The sequence below is a fragment of the Thamnophis elegans genome, unplaced genomic scaffold (genome assembly GCF_009769535.1).
Source record: "Thamnophis elegans isolate rThaEle1 unplaced genomic scaffold, rThaEle1.pri scaffold_156_arrow_ctg1, whole genome shotgun sequence".
In the NCBI taxonomy this organism is placed as follows: Eukaryota; Metazoa; Chordata; class Lepidosauria; order Squamata; family Colubridae; genus Thamnophis; species Thamnophis elegans.
In genome coordinates, this window is record NW_022473625.1 from 1 (window position 1) to 19,554 (window position 19,554).

The 19,554-nt window shown below is 43.2% G+C and overlaps 2 protein-coding genes across 2 annotated transcripts; one reads left to right on the forward strand and one right to left on the reverse strand.

Moving 5' to 3' along the window:
• Positions 1 to 396: 396 nt before the first annotated feature.
• LOC116523299 (vesicle-associated membrane protein 7-like) lies at positions 397 to 9,240 on the reverse strand. The gene is made up of 3 exons (XM_032238404.1): positions 9,031 to 9,240; positions 1,156 to 1,314; positions 397 to 551 (listed from the first exon to the last, which is right to left on the reverse strand). The coding sequence occupies exons 2-3, from the start codon at positions 1,299 to 1,301 to the stop codon at positions 434 to 436; spliced, it is 264 nt and encodes an 87-aa protein (XP_032094295.1). The 5' UTR covers positions 1,302 to 1,314; positions 9,031 to 9,240; the 3' UTR covers positions 397 to 433.
• Positions 9,241 to 9,325: 85 nt separating this feature from the next.
• Positions 9,326 to 19,206, forward strand: LOC116523298 (DNA-directed RNA polymerases I and III subunit RPAC2-like). Its single transcript, XM_032238403.1, has 5 exons — positions 9,326 to 9,491; positions 10,843 to 10,940; positions 15,493 to 15,569; positions 16,977 to 17,059; positions 18,650 to 19,206. The coding sequence occupies exons 1-5, from the start codon at positions 9,450 to 9,452 to the stop codon at positions 18,695 to 18,697; spliced, it is 348 nt and encodes a 115-aa protein (XP_032094294.1). The 5' UTR covers positions 9,326 to 9,449; the 3' UTR covers positions 18,698 to 19,206.
• The last annotated feature ends 348 nt before the right edge of the window (positions 19,207 to 19,554 follow it).

Sequence of the window (19,554 nt, forward strand, 5' to 3'; positions counted from 1 at the left end):
GGGCCTTCTCTGTGGCTGCTCCGGCCCTCTGGAACGATCTCCCCGTGGAGATTCGGACCCTCACCACCTTTCAGGCTTTCCGCAAAGCTATCAAGACCTGGCTGTTCCGGCAGGCCTGGGGCTGATGAGTTCCCAGCCCCACTTGAATTGTTGCGACTGTGATGTTGTTTTTAAGCTGTTTTTTGTCTTTGTTTTTGTCTTTGTTTGTTTTTGTATTTCCCCCCTCCCCACCTTGTTTGTTAGCCGCCCTGAGTCCCTCGGGAATAGGGCGGCATACAAGTGTAATAAACATACAACATACATACAGCATTGTTTCTTGGAAGGAAATATGCTTATCAAAACAAAAGGATACAAAAGCCAAAAGCAAGCCTTTTTGGCACAGCCATAGCCCAAGGGTATACCTCTGTATTTGCCCGCTTCCAGCAACCCACCTTTAAAGCGTGCAAATTTTACCAATTTTGCAATTCCCCACTGTAGCTTTCCCAGTACTTACATCATCTGTGATGCAGAGGTATATAATCCGGTCCTGACAGATATAGTGGAACAGGTAACTGAGGGGAGAACAAAGACACCGAATACATTTGCGGAGTAGTGGTATAAGCATTCCAAGGTTATTTGCACATCAGTTGAAATGGGAATGCTAACCCTTTTCTTTCCTGCTCTTTTCCCCAGTCCAGCAGCCAAATGGCTCTTTTCATTTCATCCCGTTATTTACGTATTTATTTAGGGAATTAATATTGCCGCCTATTCGCACATGGCCACTCAAGGTGGCTTACAGAATATAAAACCTCATATAAAAATATTAAAACTAATAAGAGTCATATAGTAATAAATTAATACAATAAAATCACCCTCCACCCCAGCGACAGCACCTCACACGAGCCATTTAACGGGCTCCATCCTGCTCTGGGTTCCCCAGGCCCGATGGCAGAATCAGGTCTTCAGTGCCTTCCGTAACAGTATTAGAGTGGGGGCCAGTCTAACCTCTGGGGGAATGAGGTTCCAGAGAGAGGGAGCCACCACCGAGAAGGCCCTTCTTTTGGATCCCACCATGTGTATCTCCCTAGGGGATGGTACCTACAACATTCCCTGCCATCCCCTGTTATTGCTTTCCATTCATTTTTTGTTTTCCTTCCCTCCCCAGAATATACTCACTTTCCGTGCGAGTAGGTGAGCTTGTTGTTTTCCGACGGTATCTTGGCCAGGATCTGCTCTGTAACCTCCAGGAAATTCCCTCCGCACCATGCATGCTTGGCCAGGATGGTGGAGCCCCTGGCTACAACCGCAAATAGGATCGCCATAGCTGGAGGCTGGCTGCAAAGGACAAGAGACACAGAATGAAGGTGCTTCTCCACAGATCAAAGCAGGGCCACCGCAGCACAACACAGTCTGTGCCCCTATCCTGTATACAGCTGGAAAAAGGCAAAAACAACCCGATGTAGAAATTCTATGTGGGGAAAAAAGTTTCCCCCTTTTCAAAATCCATGGAAAAGCAGAGTCCTGTTCAACCATAATCAACACAGGGCTAGGAATTCAGCCGGTTCGGATCCGATTCCAGCGAACCGGATGTTTATTTTAATCTGGTTCACCAAACCATAGTTGCAAGGACTGACCCCACCCGCTCTGGGCTTCCCCTCCCAGGAGTCTCCACGCAGCCCGTTTTGGATGCCAGGTAAGTGCAGTGTCTACGTGGAGGCTCTGGGAGAGCGAAAAACGGGCCTACCGGAATTCTGGAAACGAGCCTGTTTCTGGCTTCCAGAACACGGGGGAGGCCATTTTCACCCACCCAGAGGCTCGAGGAAAGCCTCCAGAGGTTGGGAGGGGCATTTTTGGTCTCCTGGTGGTGGAGACCAAGTAGGCCACAACCAGGAGCCAAGGTGGCACAGTGGTTAGGGTGCAGTACTGCAGGCCACTTCAGCTGACTGTTATCTGCAGTTCAGCGGTTCAAATCTCACCGGCTCGAGGTTGACTCAGCCTTCGATCCTTCCGAGGTGGGTGAAATGAGGACCCAGACTGTGGGGGCAATTTGCTGACTCAATTTGCTAAAAATCTGTAAACCGCTTAGAGAGGGCTGAAAGCCCTATGAAGCGGTATATAAGTCTAATAAATAATAAATAAATAACCACTGTAGCCATGCCCACCTAGTAACTGGGTAGAGAACCGGTTGCTAAAATGTTTAAATCCCAATTTAAATACGCTTTTGTCCTTAGCAGGGACTTGTAAATTCCTGTCATCTAAAACATATGCACTCCCAAAAGATACAGGTAGCCCTTGACTTATCATCATTCATTTAGTGACCGTCAAAAGTTACAACAGCATGGGAAAAAGTGACCCCCCCCCACTTACAACTGTTGCAGCATCTCCACGGTTAGATACCATATCAAAATTCAGATGCTTTGCAATCAGTTCATATTTATGACGGTTGCAATGTCCCGGAGTTGTGTGATCACCTTGAGCGACCTTCTGACCAGCCAAGTCAATGGGGAAGCCAGATTCTCCCGACAACTGCAGAGACTTGTTTAACTGTGGCAGGAAATGGGGCAAAACTCACTTAACTACCGTTCTGCTTAGCAACAGAAACGTTGGGGCTCAATTGTGGGCGTAAATCGAGGACTACCGGCACACAGACCCAAATTAACAGGTCTTGCAGGATACATTGCATTGCCGGAATAAGTAGAGAGGAGAGGAAAGGAAGCAGATAATTAAACAGGCAGCTGCTTCCTCTGAAATGCAGGCCAGGGATCAAAGTGTAGGGCAATGTCCTAACAGCTGCTTTTCACTTGGTCTGTTTTGGTTACATGCCATGGCATTAGTAGTAACAGCAGCACTGAAAATCCGTGTTCTCTGCAAGAGGTCAGATCCTTCCTTCAAGTAATCTAAGAGCAGCCGCCATATTGCTTTAAAGGACAACTTTAGCCATTGGCCATTACATGAGATTTACGCAGGGCAAGATGCAAGCTCATCTAGCCAGTGTTCCCTGAGTATTAATACAGAGTATTTCTTCATGTTAATGGGAGGAATTCCCATTAAAACTGACTGCCACGTTCCTCAAGTGTTGGTTCTTTGATGTTGTGGCTGTGATGACTACAAAACATCCATAACAACATAACTAGAGCAACAATAGTTATAGTTATCTTTGTCCTAAAAGGGCCAGCAGAATGTTAGGGCCTTGGGCCTGTTTAGCTGGACAGGGAAATATAAGAGATAATCAACAGAGGTCCCCTACCCCTGGTCCTTGGACTGGCACAGCCCCATCCACAGGATTCAGGCAGCCCACAAAACCATGCTCCCTCTGATCTGTGGAAAAAGCTCTCTCCATGGAACCGGTCCCTGGTACCCAAAAGGCTGAGGGCCACTGCCATAAGGCAGATGCTCAGTTTTGGGAATAACAATATGTACAAATTCCCTAATAGGGACTTGGTGGTTATCTCCCATCACATTTAAAATCTTAGGACGTGAAGTTATATTACCCAGGAAAATGGCTCTCCCAGGGTCTGTTTGCAGTCTATCATACCATGAAATGAATGCAGAGTTCCTAGGGGGCTTATCAGATCTAAAATCATGCAAGAAAAAAAATATCTTAATCTCTCAATTCCACAGGGTAATTCAATTCAAGGTACAGCCACGCACGGGAGAGATATATTACTGCAGTTAAAGTCACAGAATGTAGATTTCCAGATCTTTGAAACTTTGATTAACCAGAGATTTACCCTCACTTCCTTAACATGTTATAATTAATTCAAACTCTTGTGTGGCCAAATCTTATTCTGCTACAGAACAAGGCATTACAACAGAAGAAATACAGGTGTGTGTGTGTGTGTGTGTGTGTGTGTGTGTGTGTGAGAGTGAGAGTGAGAGTGAAGCAGTGAAAGAGTTATACGGCACTATCAGCTTCCATTCCCCTTTCCAGTTCCTTCCTAAAAGATAACAGCATTACAACAGGCTCAGGAACCACAAGATCAGTTCTTACACATGTCGTCCAAATGCTTGGCTTTCTCGGGCTTCCCAATGTAATAGATCAGAGCCCTGTTTGCGCAACAATATCTCACATATTTAAAATTGTTGCCGTTGCCCTGTAAATGTTGAGCAAAGCTGTGTTCCATTTATCTTCTACTTTTGGGGGGCCTACATTTCTGGAAGGGAGTTAGAAGGCCATCGTTGTAGTCTTAGATCCCTGTTGCTCAAGGTGACTAAGCAAAAAAAGAAAAAAAAAAGATTTTTCCTTCCCCTACTTTGACCAAACTTTTTTGATGCCTTCCCTACATTGCTAGTTTTATTCACTTTCATTTTATACCCAACCCGAGGGCCAAACTTTGCTCCAGATTGTCTCCTTATTTAAATAAAACACTATTCACTCTGTGGAACAAAAGAAGCAATGTTGTTGTTCCTTGATTGTTGCAAACTTTCCTAAATAATTCCTAGCTGACTCTTTCAAAGGGGAAAAAAAAAAACTTTCCCTGCGATCTCTCTGTCCCCAAAAATACAGGGAGGAATATGACCTCACTACCACATTGTTTTCTCCAAAATAAGACAGGGTCTTATTTTCTTTTGACCCCGAAATACACTATATTGCCAAAAGTATTCGCTCCCAACTGAATCTGATTATTTGGATGGGTGAGCGAATACTTTTGGCAATATAGTGTAAGTGCTTGGCCCTATTTTCAGAGAGGTCTTATTATTTTTGAGGAGCAGGAGGTGGTGAGCGTGGTCACCCCATGGCTGCTGCTGTGTTGCAATATTTGAAGAGCCGAGGTGGAGCAGTGGTTAAATGCAGCACTGCAGGCTACTTCAGCTGACTGCAGTTCTGCAGTTTGGCTGTTCAAATCTCACCGGCTCAGGGTTGACTCAGCCTTCCATCCTTCCGAGGTGGGTAAAATGAGGACCCGGATTGTTGTTGGGGGCAATATGCTGACTCTGTAAACCACTTAGAGAGGGCTGAAAGCCCTATGAAGCGGTATATAAGTCTAACTGCTATTGCTATTGCTATTTTTGGGGAGGGCTTCTTTTAGCCCGTGTACTTAAAAGCCCAATTGGGCTTATTATCCGGGGACGTCTTATTTTCAGGGAAACAGGGTATTTTAATCAATCTATATCCGTCCCTCTTATCTCAGTGAAAAAAAACTGCAAGAAATTGCAAATTCTGCTCTTCTTCCCTCAAGGGTGTGCTTTTGATCCTACCCCCACCCCCATATTCAACCACCTTTTCCATAAAGCTTGCAGTAGGATCGCTTAAAATCACATCCTTACTGAATAGATCTAGATAGCCTGAAAAAAAAATAACTTTCCTTCCCTCCCCCAGGTCAGACTTGACTACAAGACTTTCTGTACAGACATCAACTTTCTCCCGTTGTGCAAAATGCCACAACTGACCTCCTCCCAAAAAACAAACCTGGAAGTCATTGGGAACATTGTAGGTAATTGCTTTAGGTCAACTGTCTTAAATATGCCATACTTCAGTTGTAGTTACTTTCTGATTAAAAGATAAAAGAATCGATGCATAATTTATTATTAAACTTATATGTCACCTGTACGCCACGACTCTGAAAGGAAGTGGAAAAGACAAATTAAATACAGTAGAAGAATGAAAGATAGTATGGACCATGGACTCCTTCCCCCAAAGGCCTGAGTGAAGAGCCAGGATTGCCACTTTCTTCTGGGATCCAATTTGTTATTATTACATCCTTTATTCCACTTATAAGTAAATAAATCCACTGTGACTTTCCAGGCTGGCTTACAGGGGTGGGACATCCGAGTGGCCTCTCATCCCTTCCTAACCAGAATGGATGCTGAATAACAAGGATCAAAACACTTTGGGGAGAAAGAGCTGGGCCTGAGGGATAAAGAGACCCCAATAACAATCCAGAGAGGTAGCTTGGTGTAGGAGTTCAGGTGCTGGCTGCAAAACCAGGAGAAACTCTCAGGCATGAAAGCCAGCTGGGGCAATTAGGTGCCAACTACTCAGACTTAGCCCACCACACATGGTTGTTGAGGAGAAAATGGGAGGCAGTAGCAGTAGGCATGCTTGCTGGCCTGAGTGATGGGAGAGAGATACATGATAAAGGAAAGAGGGGAAGAGGGAGGGAGAGATGGAGAGATCAGATAGATAAAGTAGACAGGGAGAGAGAGGGAGAGATAGATGCGGATGATAAATGGTATAGGCAGATAAGTATGGACAGATGATAAAATGATGATATGGATATCTAGAAATGGATACATTTTTAGATATACATATGAATATACAGATATATCTAGATAGGGATATATCTACATTTTTATCCCACTATATATCCCATATAGTGGGATAAAATTGCAATACCAACATCCCAACTCACTTCCTAGGTTTCTGGTGGTGGGGAAAACACGAAGATCAAACTGTATGGATGTTCGCCGCCTCGAGCAATTTTAAAAATTTATAAAAGTCACATAAATCAACAAACAACAACAACAACGTGGTACTTGGCTGATACCTAGGAGGCTGGCAGCAACCCTTATCAACCATCAGCAAAAGTCAATGGTATTTGTGATATATTTTTGAATGTTCAGTTGATGGAGTTTCATGTTTAATGAATAAAGTATATAATAATAGATAATAATAGAAAAATAATAGAGTAATAATAATAGAAAAATATAATAATTATAATAACAATAATAAAAGAAAGGACTGAAAATTTCACACTTGGTGTACATGGATGATTTGAAGCTGTTTGGTAAAACAAAAGCTGAACTGAATTTATTAACTGAAAGCACAAAAGAATTTAGCCAAGACATTGGTATGCAGTTTGGAATTGACAAATGTGCAACAATGGCAACCAAAGCAGGCAAGGTCATAGAAGATGATGGAATAGAATTTGAGAATGAAGAAATGATAAAGGCAGTAAAACCAGAAGAAGGCTACAAGTATTTTAGAGGCCTCTGACTTAATGCATAATAAAGTCAAGGAATTAATTTCAGCCAAGTACATTCGACGAATTCGCAAGATATTAAAGTCCAAATTGAATGGAGGAAACATCATAAAAGCCATAAATACCTGGGCTATACCTGTGATTCGATACTCTGCAGGAATAATTGACTGGACGCAGATGGAGTTGGACAATTTGGACAGAAAAACAAGGAAGCTTATGACAATGAATCATGCTTTGCACCCTAAAAGTGATGTTGACCGATTATATCTACCAAGAGCAGAGGGTGGTCGAGGACTCCTACAAGTAAAATGGACTGTGGAAAAAGAAAAACACAGCTTATATGATTACATCCAGAAAAGTGAAGAACCAATGATTAAGGAAGTAAATAAAGGAGGCCTTTTAAAGACAACTAAGTCAAAAGCTGAAAATAAGAAAGAAGTAATTGAGAAGCGAGCTGAAAATTGGAAAAACAAAGTTATGCATAGCCAATACTTGAAAAGTATTGAAGGCAAAGCTGACCAAAAGCTAACTTGGAACTTGTTAAGATCAGGAGCACTGAAAAAAGAAACAGAAGGCTTTATTTTGGCAGCTCAAGAACAAGTCTTAGCCACAAACTATATGAAGGCAAAAATTCAACATGTTACCACCAACAGCAAATGTCGCCTCTGTAATGAGAAAGATGAGACAGTCGACCACTTGATCAGCGGCTGCAGCAAAATTTCACAAACTGACTACATACAACGCCACGACCGAATTGCTAAGATCATTGACTGGAAATTGTGCCAAAAGTTTGGATTTGAGTACAGCAAAAACCCACTGGGACCATCAGGTTGAGAAGGTTTTAGGGAATGAGAAAGTCAAGATCTTGTGGGACTTCAGAATTCAGACTGACAGGCACTTGGCCCACAACACACCTGATATAACAATAGTTGAAAAGACAAAAATATGGTTCATTGACATTGCAATACCAAGAGATGCACAAATTGAAGATAAACAGCAAGAAAAAATCACAAAGTACTGGGACTTGCAAATTGAAGTGGAGCAATTGTGGAAAAAGAAATCGTGTGTTGTCGCAATTGTAATTGGAGTCCTTGAAGCAATACCTAAAGGGCTGCCTCGCTATTTGGAAATTTAAAATTTATCAGACTTGAACATTCTGATTCTAAAAAAAACCCACCCTACTTGGAACAGATTATAATTTCCGACATTACCTTAACTGTTCCTAGGTCCTTGGTTAGGACTCGAGCTGTTGAGCTACCAACCAGCCCCAAAGGCTGTGAATCTCACCAAAGGTTAATCACATAATAATAATAATAATATATTGCTGTTCCTGGAAGTGCCAGAGTCAAAGAAAAAGAACTAGAAAAAATCATGAAATATCGCGACCTGGCCATCGAAACGACACGGCTATGGATGAAGCATGTCACAGTGATACCCACTGTCATCAGGGCACTTGGCACCATGTCCAAGAATTTTACAAGATACATCCACAAATTGCAGCTTCCTGCAATAACACCAGAGGAACTGCAAAAAACTGCGCTACTCGGAACATCTTATATTTTAAGAAGGTACTTGGTTGATACTTAGGACGCTGGCAGCAAACCGTATCAACTATTAGCACCAGTCACTGGTATTTGTAATACATGTTCAGTTGGCTGAGTTTCATGTTTAATAATAATAATAATCCAAAGGCTGTGAATCTCACCAAAGATTAACCACACAATAATAGTAATAGTAATAGGAAAAAACCCAGGTCGGCCCTCCGGCCCTTGTGCCAAGCCAGCCTGAGTGCCATTGGAGGCTGAAAGGACGGAGAAGAGAGACCCCTCAAGGGCGGGGGGAGGATCTGGGTTCAAGCCCTTCGTCGGACACAGGAATTAAACGGGGTGGGCGTCCTACTTTGCAGGGAGGTTGTTAGGGGGCAAAGTGTGGTCTTGGGGGGGGTACGCCTCCCCAGCGTTGCCATGGCGACAGGGCGTCGACCTGCCGACCGTTGCTGCCTCCTCCGGGGGCGGCAGGAGGGCTTGAAAGCGGCCCAGCGGAGCGGAGACCCCCGGCGAGACCCCCACCGTCCGTTCCCCCCGGCTCCGGCCAGGCGCAGACGCGGAAGGCAGCGCCCCATCCTTACCTCGCTGGGCGCCCACCGGGAGCCCGTTTCGTTTCGCTCCCCTCCCTCGGCTCTCCGTCGCGTCTCTCGCCGAAGAAAACCAAGGCCACGTGAGCTTCCGCCGCAAAGCTGCCAAGGCTTCTGGGAAACCGAGTCCGGCCGCAAGAGACGGAGGACCGAAGGCAGGAGCCGAGATGCTTGCTGGGAAGCAAAGTTCTTTCGCGCGGAGGGAATGCGTGTGAAAGGCGGAAGTAGCTACCGATTGGACGATGGGGAGGAAGTAAGGAAACTGGCGGCCGGGAGGCGTTTTAACCCCTTCATTACAGAGGCGTTTTCCCAGGAACGCTTCTTGTTTGAAAAGAAGAAGGGGGGGGGAGTGGTTTCCTGACTTGGAGACTACGACTCCCGGCATCCCCTATGCTCCTGCGCATGCGGGAAAGATGGGAGACGAAGAGAAGCAGCAGCCGCGCGTGCTGCAGATGGTAAGGCTGGCCGCAGGGAGGTGGGCAGCGTTCTTCTAGGCTAGCAGGCAGAAATCCAGCAGGTTAAGCCTAAAGCAAATCAGCAACCACCCATTAATTATAATTAGTGGAAATTGCTGCAGTATTTCTCTTTCTCTCTCTCTATTATCTATCTATCTATCTATCTATCTATCTATCTATTTATCTAATCTCTGTCTGTCTATGTCTGTCTGTCTGTCTGTCTGTCTGTATCTATCTATCTATCTATCTACCTACCTACCTACCTACCTACCTACCTACCTACCTACCTACCTATCTATCTATCTATCTATCTATCATCTAATCTCTGTATGTGTCTGTCTGTCTGTCCCCCCCCCCCCCGGCTGCCTACCTACCTACCTACCTACCTATCTATGGCTACAATAGCTGGGGAAAGGATGGATGGATATAGAGAATAAGTAGAAGAAAGGAAGGGTATTCTACCCTCTAATACTGGTGTACTGCTCTCAAGCCATTTTTGCCCAAAGAAACCCCATCTTTTATAATAGAATAGAATAAAACAGAACAGAATTTTTTATTGGCCAAGTGTGATTGGACACACAAGGAATTTGTCTTTGGGACATATGCTCCCAGTGTACATAAGGAGAATAAAAATACATGAATGTCATGAATCATAAGGTACAGCACATAATGATAGTATAGGGTACAAATAAGCAATCAAATCATACTAGGAAACAATCAATATAGATCGTAAGGATACAAGCTACATAAGTTACAATCATACAATGGTAAGTGGGTAATAGGAATGATGAGAAGATTAATAGTAATGCAGCCTTAGTAAATAGTTTGACAGTGTTGAGGGAATTATTTGTTTAGCAGAGTGATGGCATTCGGGGGAAAACTGTCCTCGTGTCTAGTTGTTCTGGTGTGCAGTGCCCTATAGCGTCGTTATGAGGGTAGAAGTTGAAACAATATATGTCCAGGATGCGAGGGGTCTGTAGATATTTTCACGGCCCTCTTTTTGACTCATGCAGTGTACAGTCCTCAATGGAAGGCAGGTTGGTAGCCATTGTTTTTTCTGCACTTCTAATTATCCTCTGAAGTCTCTGTCTGTCTTATTGGGTTGCAGAGCCAAACCAGACAGTTATGGAGGTGGAGATGACAGACTCAATAATTCCTCTGTAGAACTGAATCAGCAGCTCCTTGGGCAGTTTGAACTTCCTGAGTTGGCGCATAAAGAGCATTCTTTGTTGTGTTTTTTTGTTGATGTCTTTGATGTCAGGTGTCCATTTTAGGTCTTGAGTGAGATATGATAGAACCTAGAAATTTTACCTTCCAGCTTCTGATGTTATTTCTCTTCCTCTGTCTGTAGGTACGAGCTGAGGGGTCGGATAAGAGCTGTGTCACGTTTGTGCTCAACAATGAAGATCACACACTTGGCAATTCTTTGAGATACATGATTATGAAAAAGTGAGTGTAAGGTTCTGTTGCAGGGTGGATCCCAACTTTTCTTATTCGGAAGGAGAACTATTTTTCCAAGACAAAAAGCTTCAAAGGATACAGGGCCAGTCCTATAACGCCACTTTACAACTCTTTAAAATAGCTGGTTAATTGTTCTAACTGTCAGGAAACTTCTCCTTAGTTCTAGATTGCTTCTCCTCTTGATTAGAAGCATATAACTTCTTATTTTATTTTATTTATTTATTTTTCAACCAAATTTGGTACACAGAGGATTTACCCTCTGGAAACAGATCCTGGGGGATGGGGAGAGAGAGGGATACCCCTGGAGTGTGTCTGTGTGTGTGTGTGTGTGTTCCAGCATAACTCTGGAATGCCTGGGCCGTTAAGAAGAGCAAGTGCGGTGTCCTAGAGCTGCAATTGTTTGTGATATCATGGCAGGGTGAAGTGATAGCCTGGGCCGTTAAGGAGAACGAGTGAGGCATTCTAGAGCGGCAATTGTATGTGATGTCAGTTCCTTTGCAGCTTCCTCCCGTGACATTCACCTTCCAATGGATCAATGAAGAAACGCCTGATGGGTTTGGGGCAAAGTGCCAGGATCATAGACTGGGCGGGAAAGAGGAGCTCATGGGAGGGGGAAGAGAGAGGACAGGGATGATGGGCATGGGAGTAGGGGGAAATAAGTCCCCTTTCAGAGGCTTCCTGTCAGACAAGCGCTTTGGCAACACACACACACACATATGTTAGTAATATGAACAGCATATATATATATATAGGGCTGTGAAAATATATTTTTACTGTTGCCTTTTTGTTACATTTGTTGTATTTGTGCTGATAAATAAATAAAGGGAGACTAGTATAGATCTATTTCAAGCTATTTAGCTCTCATCAGCTAGCCATTCCCTTACAGCACAGGTTCGATTCCCAGTAAGGGTATGGCTAGCTGATGAGAACTAAATAGCTTGAAATAGATCTATACTAGTCTCCCTTTATTTATCAGCACAAATACAACATATATATTATATATATGTGTGTGTGTATGTATGTGTGTGTATGTATGTGTGTGTGTATATATATATATATATATATATATATATATATGTATGTATGTATGTATGTATGTATGCATGCATGCATGCATGCAGGTTTTGGTGTATTCGGATCTTTTCCCGTGTGAGATTGAGAGTATCTTGGCGATGTTTCGACAAGATCCCACTTGTCATCTTCAGGCTGTGCGAGCAAAGCGTGATCGGTGCTGCCATCCCTCTATAAATACTGGTAGGGGTGTGTGGAGTGCTGGTTCTGTTGCTGCAAGCAGATTGGTTGGCTGTGTTGTAACATCTTGATTAGTTGATGAAGTTGATGTTTGCAGATTAGTCAGCTGTTTTGTAACCTCCTGTGTGGCTGTGTGCCTATTGTTCTTTTGTGTTGTAATGACCTGGGTAATGGGGTGTGTGATGACCTCCTGAGCTCTATTGTAGTGATATCTTGAGTCCTGTGCTGCAACTTCCGATCACGCTTTGCTCGCACATGCACGAGGCCGAAGACACCAGCCTGAAGATGACGAGTGGGGAAAGAAGGCGGGGCTTAGCAGTGAGAAGATGGAGTTTCAGGCTACTCCTGAAATTCCTCTATACCGAAGGATTTTTGGACGGGTTCTTTGAACTCTAGCTGTCCCGGAGACAACAGTGAAGGTGAGGAGAGACCCAGGACCTCAGAGACACCCGCAAGTCTCTGGGGGGGGTATTAACTCCTTGTGCCAATTCCTTTCTGGATTAGCTGCGGGCTAACTGAAACTGCAGGTTGCCCCTAAGAATGGTAGAAGTGATGTCATCTGGTAAGCTGATTTTATTATCCAAGAGAGACTGTCCGCGTTAGAAGCTTAAACTAACTGAAACCAAAGAATAGGAAAACTTAGCGGCGAATTTTTTTTTTTAATGGATTTATGACTGGTGGCTACTTTACTTCTTAAATGCTTCAAGAAACTCCTCGACATCCTCCCCCCTCTGACTCTCCTTAAGTGGATCGTAAAATTTATTTTCTACTAATTAGCCCATCACGATTCGACATTTTTATTACTTTATTACTTGGCTCTGTTTACGATCAGATAAGATTGCACAGCCTGCAAGAGATTAAGAAAAGTGCTTCGAAGTCTGTGAAAAAAAAAAGAGCTTGCAATTTTTAACTGCGACACATCATGGCGTCTCATAATACATCTAAGATTTCATTCCAGATTCTTTTTTCCACATGTAAAGAGCTTTTTGACTCTTATCAAAGGCTGGAAAGAAAATTGGATCATCTGATTTTAAAATATGAAGTAAAAACTGAGATCGTTGAATGTTTAAATGTTCCTGAAATACAAATGGAAAATGTGAGAAATGGTGTCTGGTCTATCTCAGAGGAAGAAAGGAGGGGGGGAGCTATAAAGAAGACTCATTTAAAGAGACAGAGTGCAGGAGGAATGGAAAATCCACCCTTGAGAATTAAAGTTAATTTGGAAAATTTTACAAGCCCGGGACAACATTATTATTTCATCACCGACATTCAGAGTCCAAAGGTGCGAAAATATCTTTGTCTGGATTTGCTTATGAAAACATTTGGTAAATTTATCCAACGTGTGGCAATTGGTTTGAGAAGATTTTGCTATTGGAGAGACACTGGCTGACAGATGCAAGAACGCAATTTAAAATTGTGAGAGTGAGCTTGCATTGATGATACAAGCATACTCACAATCCGATGGACCATTCCACGAATTTCTAATTCCTAGGCTGCTTTGGCAATGAGACACACACGCACACTGCAGACTGGGTGAAAATGGCGGTTTCTGGCTAAACCAGAACACTTTTTATTAGGAAAGTTCAAAGAAAGCTAGTCAGCAGTTAGTACAAACAAAGGATCTCACAGTATGTTACAAATCACTTCTTGATTACACATCCTGGCAGAAAGGCAGGGAGGAGGGACAAAAGGTACTCTTTGATAAGGGGAAATGAGGAGGTATGGAATTGTAAATCACATTAGGCATATGGGAGTGACTGATTTGTTACACGAGGCGACAAAAGGATGCAAGGCTAATTCTGTGTGTTTATATCTCAGATAATAGAGGCCTCTCATCTCTGTGTGTATCTGTGTATTGCTATTCACATAGACACTCGAAATGAATTCGGCTTCCTTATCTAAAAGCTTTCCCAGGACTGTTTTTTCCATATGGCTCTTGGCAAATGTTCACTGGGATTCTTTGATCCAGATAGATATTCTATCCTATCCTAATGATCCCAGCTAATTTCACCCAGCCAATTATGGGGTAGTTTCCCACAAAAATTAGCTAAATCTGATTACCTTAATGTGTAATAGATATAGCTGAATAATGACTGATATGGATAGTAATATATATAATTTGGAACTGGCTGATAGATTGAAGAATACAATTGAAAACTAGCTAAACCTAATTGTTTTTTTTTGTAACAGATATAGTTGAATAATAATTGATATTGATAGTAATGTATATAATGTGGAGTTGATATGATAACTAACAATTGGATATGAGAAAACATTTTTAGATTATACATAAAGAGTATTAACTACAATAATTATCACTATTAAAAAAACTAAATAAAATACATACAATCAAATGTTAATCAATACTGGGAAAATGTTATGATATATGATATAATTAAATATTATGGATGTCCAGCTAATATAGGACATGAGGATTTGATGATAATAGAGGATTTTACAAATAAGTAAATGAATTGTCAGCACGTGTTATGGATTAATTCTTTGGCATAGCTAAGGATGAAGGATATTTAAATAACCATAAGTAATTAAAACTGGAGGTATAATGATGTTGATATGGTAAATATCCGAGTTAAGATATTTGAATTAATATGAGTTAATGGAAGAGAAGCACCAAAGCATGTTGTAACCAGTTGATAACTTCTTCTTTTTTTTTTTTTATAATAGACACCTGTGTTTTGTTTTGTTTTCCTGTCTTGTCTCTTGTCGTTTTTGTCTTTTTTTGTATTATTTTTATTTTTTATTTTAATCTTTATTTTTATTTGCCCCTTTTTTCTTTGATTTTTTCTTTTCCCACTGGTGTGGGCAGCTATTGTTCAAGATTATTACTTTTATTAATATTTCTAAATAATAATTACAGTTAAATGAAAATGGATATATAATAATGCTTGAGTTAATATGAGTTATGTTGGTTGACTGTGGAGGAGATGTACCAAAACTTATCTGTAATTGATTGACACATTTTCTACAGATGTAAAGAAAGATGCTGTACCTGTTTTAAATTAAAATTAAAAAACATTTATTAAAAAAAAAAAAAAGATGACGAGTGGGACCTCGTCGAAATGTCGCCAAGATACTATCTATCTCACATGGGCAAAGACCCGAATACACCAAATATATATATATTAGATAACATATATCCATTTGAGTACTAAATGTAGAGCCCAACCTTTCCTGGTGTATGATTTTCAGAGCATCAGACAAACAGAGAACATCCTTTGATGTTCTCCCCTCTGCCTCTGTCACAGTCTTCTCTTTCTTTTTCCTGCAGCCCTGAAGTTGAGTTTTGTGGTTACAGCATCACCCATCCCTCGGAAAGCAAAATCAACTTCCGCATCCAGAGCAGAGGTGAGAGAATGCTATGCGCACCACCCCAGTGCGAATGCTCCCACGATCAGCGTCCCCCCCCCATTTTTGGCATGTTTTTTTTGCCCTCCCCAGGCTCCAGAGGCTTTTAGGAGCCGGTGGAGGGTCAAAACAGCCTTCCCCCTACCCGGAGGTCCTCCGGAGGCTTCAGGATCTTTCAGGAACGTACTTCCGGTTTGCTCGTAGGGTCAGTTTTAACACTCCAGGGCATTCAAGAGCCTTCAGGAGGCTTCCCTCAAGGCTCAGGAGGGCGAAAAAACCCCTACGAGCAAACTGGAAGTCATTTCCGGTTTGTCTGTAGGGCCAGTTTTAGCCCTCCAGAGCCTTCAGGGAACGCTCCGGAGGGCTAAAACCAGCCCTATGAACAAACCGGAAGTATGTTCCTGAACTTCCGGTTTTCCCATAGGGCTGGTTTTTTGCCCTCCGGAGGGTGAAAAATGGCCTCAAAAGAAGGCCAAAGTCAGCTGGCCAGCGCGCACATGTGTGCTGGCCAGCTGACAGGGTAATGCCTCGCGTGCCCTGACAAATGGCTCCGCGTGCCATAGATTCACCATCACGGATATATAGACAGCACAAACTGCAAGGCAGGGGAGGTTAAAAAAATACACATAATCCTAGTCAATCAAGGCGGAACCCCCTTGCATGACGTAAGTCCGAAGGGATGGCATTCGTTTGCACTGACGTGGCTGCCATCTTACCTTAAACAAGCAAGGAGATCCGCTGGTGGGAGATGTAGGGAGTTCAGCTCCTTTTCTGATCTTCCATGCTCATTGCAGACTGTTTTTTTTTTTAAAAAAAATGCAGCCTAATAATTACTGTTCACATTACTAATTTACAAGGCAAAGGCACGAATTGGAGGATAAGTTATTTTTATCTTATTTGGGCCCTGGGGGATTTGTATGGATCCCAGCATTTCATGTTGCTATTTCATGATTTTGACAATCTTATTGATGCCACCTAAAGTCTGATAGGATGCGGTGGCTCAGTGGCTAAGACGCTCAGCTTGTCAATCGGAAATGTTAGCAGTTCGGTGTTTTGGATCCCTAGCGCCGCGTAACTGAGTGAGCTCCCGTTACTTGTCCCAGCTTCTGCCAACCTAGCAGTTCCGAAAGCACGTAAAAAATGCAAGTAGAAAAATAGGGACCACCTTTGGTGGGAAGGGAACAGCGTTCTGTGTGCCTTTGGCATTTAGTCATGCCAGCCACATGACCACGGAGATGTCTTCGGACAGCACTGGCTCTTCGGCTTTGAAATGGAGATGATCACCGCCCCCTAGAGCCGGGAATGACTAACAGGCATGCGCGAGGAGAACCTTTACCTTTTAAAGCCTGATGATGTCAGCAGCATACAAATCATATAAATAAATTTGATTTTTCTCTGATCGCACAGGAGGCCTACCTGCTGTAGACACGTTCCAGAAGGGACTGGAAGACCTTATGGGTGTTTGCCAACACGTGCTTAACACATTTGAGGTAAGTCAGAGTAATTTGCCTGGCAGAGAAGATATAACATCTCGATAAAGGAAATACAGAAGACTGTAGGTAAAACCAAGGCCAAAGTCCTGAGGTTTTGAATGGAGCAGGGAGTAAGAAACCTGATACGGAACATCTTGAAAACCCCAAACTGTTCATTGGACAGTGTAAATAGGGGATTGTCAAAGTCAGTAGCATGGTGCGCTATAAGATAAGCAGGCATAGTCACAAGCTTTTAGGTTTATATTCCATTCCATAGCACTTCATAGCATGCTTCGAGTGGTTTGCAACGTAGAAGTAGTATTTCTATGTTGCCCCTAACAATCTGGGTCCAGAATACAGTAGAGTAGAGCAGAGCAGAGCAATAGGAATAGAATGGAACGGAACAGAGCTGGAAGGGACCTTGGAGGTCTTCTAGTCCAGCCCCCTGCTCAAGCAGGAGGATCTATATTATTTCAGATAAATGGCTGTCTAGTCTCTTCTTAAAACCTCCAGTGATGGAGCGCCCACGATTTCTGAAGGCAAGCTCTGTTCCATGGATTAATTGTCCTCACTGTTAGGAAGTTTCTCCTTAATTCCAGGTACCTTCTCTCTTTTGTTAGTTTCCAACTATTGTTTCTTGGCCTGCCCTCCAGTGCCTTGGAAAATAAACTGACCCCCTCTTCTTTGGGGCAGCCCCTCAAATACTGGAACACTGCTATCATGTCACCCCTTGTCCTCTTTTTCTCTAGACTAGCCAAACCCAACTAGCCATACCCAGTTCCTGGCTCCATTCTAAGGAGGCTAGAATAAGAGTCCCCTGAAGCGTGAGAAGGGCGGCAAATAAATTTGATAAATAAGTAAAAAAAAAAAAAAAAGACATCTGTGTAGTTCCCAGAAGATGATCTAATTAATTTACAAGCCTCGAGACAAAGTTCAAAAGAAATACATTCATTTATTAGGATCAACATTCTGGCATGTACTCCTGCGGAGCCAAAACTGGTTTCCGCTTAATTGCGTTTGAACTTTACCCCTCTATTTCCTCCCTTCTATCATGCGTCATAGATCATATTCACGAACTAGATTGTAGAAATATGAGATCCAACTCTGGCCGAAGGCATGCATGGAATCCTCCCTCGAATGCCAACCTGATAATAGTCATGGCAACGCTTTACAAGTTGACAACATAAATGAGGGGATCTTAATAAAGCCATCATTGGTGGCCATTTTCATGCCGGGATGCAGAGGTGGTATTCAGCAGGTTCTGACCAGTTCCAGAGAGCCGGTAGTGGAAATTTTGTGCAGTTTGGAGAATCGGTAAATACCACCTCCGGCTGGCCCCGCCCCCATCTATTCTTTGCCTCCCAAGTCCCAGCTGATTGGGAAGAAATGGGGATTTTGCAGTATCCTTCTGCTACGCCCACCAAGTCATGCCCACCGAGCCACCACCACAGAACTGGTAGTAAAAACTTTTGAATCCCACCACTGTCGGGATGGTGAAGCAACAGACATCCGCTAATCAAAGGACTGGACTAACTGTCTTTTACTGAAGTGCTTATCTCTGATTCTGTAGACCAAAAAGTCAGAACCTTTCTTTGTTTTCTATTGCAGGCAAGTGTAGAAGAATACAAGGCCATGAATGATTTGACAATGCAATAGTGTGCCAACACCCACAGAATGGGTAAACCTCTGCATACAGCGACGGGTTTGGGGACTACGACTTATTAAAAGGACATTTTGGTTTTTTTATTTAAAAAAATATCTCTTTTTCTAAGACCTGCGTGATGGGATCCACATTCTCCCTTTAAAGTTTACAACACACCTATCGTCAGGGAGCGGCGAGAATCCTACGTTAATACTGCAGGTATTTTAATTCAATGGTGGTAACTCTTCAAGATCTGAAAGTTTCTAGGTTTTCCCCACACAAGTGAAGGTTCAAGTCCCTGCCCAGCACCCACATGTCCATCACATGATCCAATCAATCACCAGCTCAACTGGAGATGCCTCCCAGTCACGCCACTCCAGGTGCGGGACAAGATGTCCTTGACGCTCTGAGAAAAGGAATGTTGTTATGATTATATATCCCCCATACTCCATATGGTGTAACGGGGCCCAGCGTCCACCACATGAACACATGCAGCACGCACATGCGCACAGTGCATGCATGCATCCTTACCTCCTGCAATGCCTCCACGACGCTCCAGATGCTTGTCGGAGTGTCGTGCAGGCGCCGTATGCTCCTTGCGCGTGCGTGGAAGCACCAAAGAGCTCAAATACAGGTAAGGAGGGCAAGCGGGTGGGCCCTCCGGAGCACCGTACAGGAATGGTACCCGGTGCTCCTGGCAGGCACCGTTATGCCCAGACCGGGGCATACAGCCTCCAACACACCACTGGTGTGGACATACGTTCTGTTGTGCCCAAGGGAAGGACATGAAAAGTGGGTGGAAGCTGAAACAGAGGGAATCAATCAATCTTTATTATGATCCCAGACAACCAACACAGGTTGGACCAGTGGT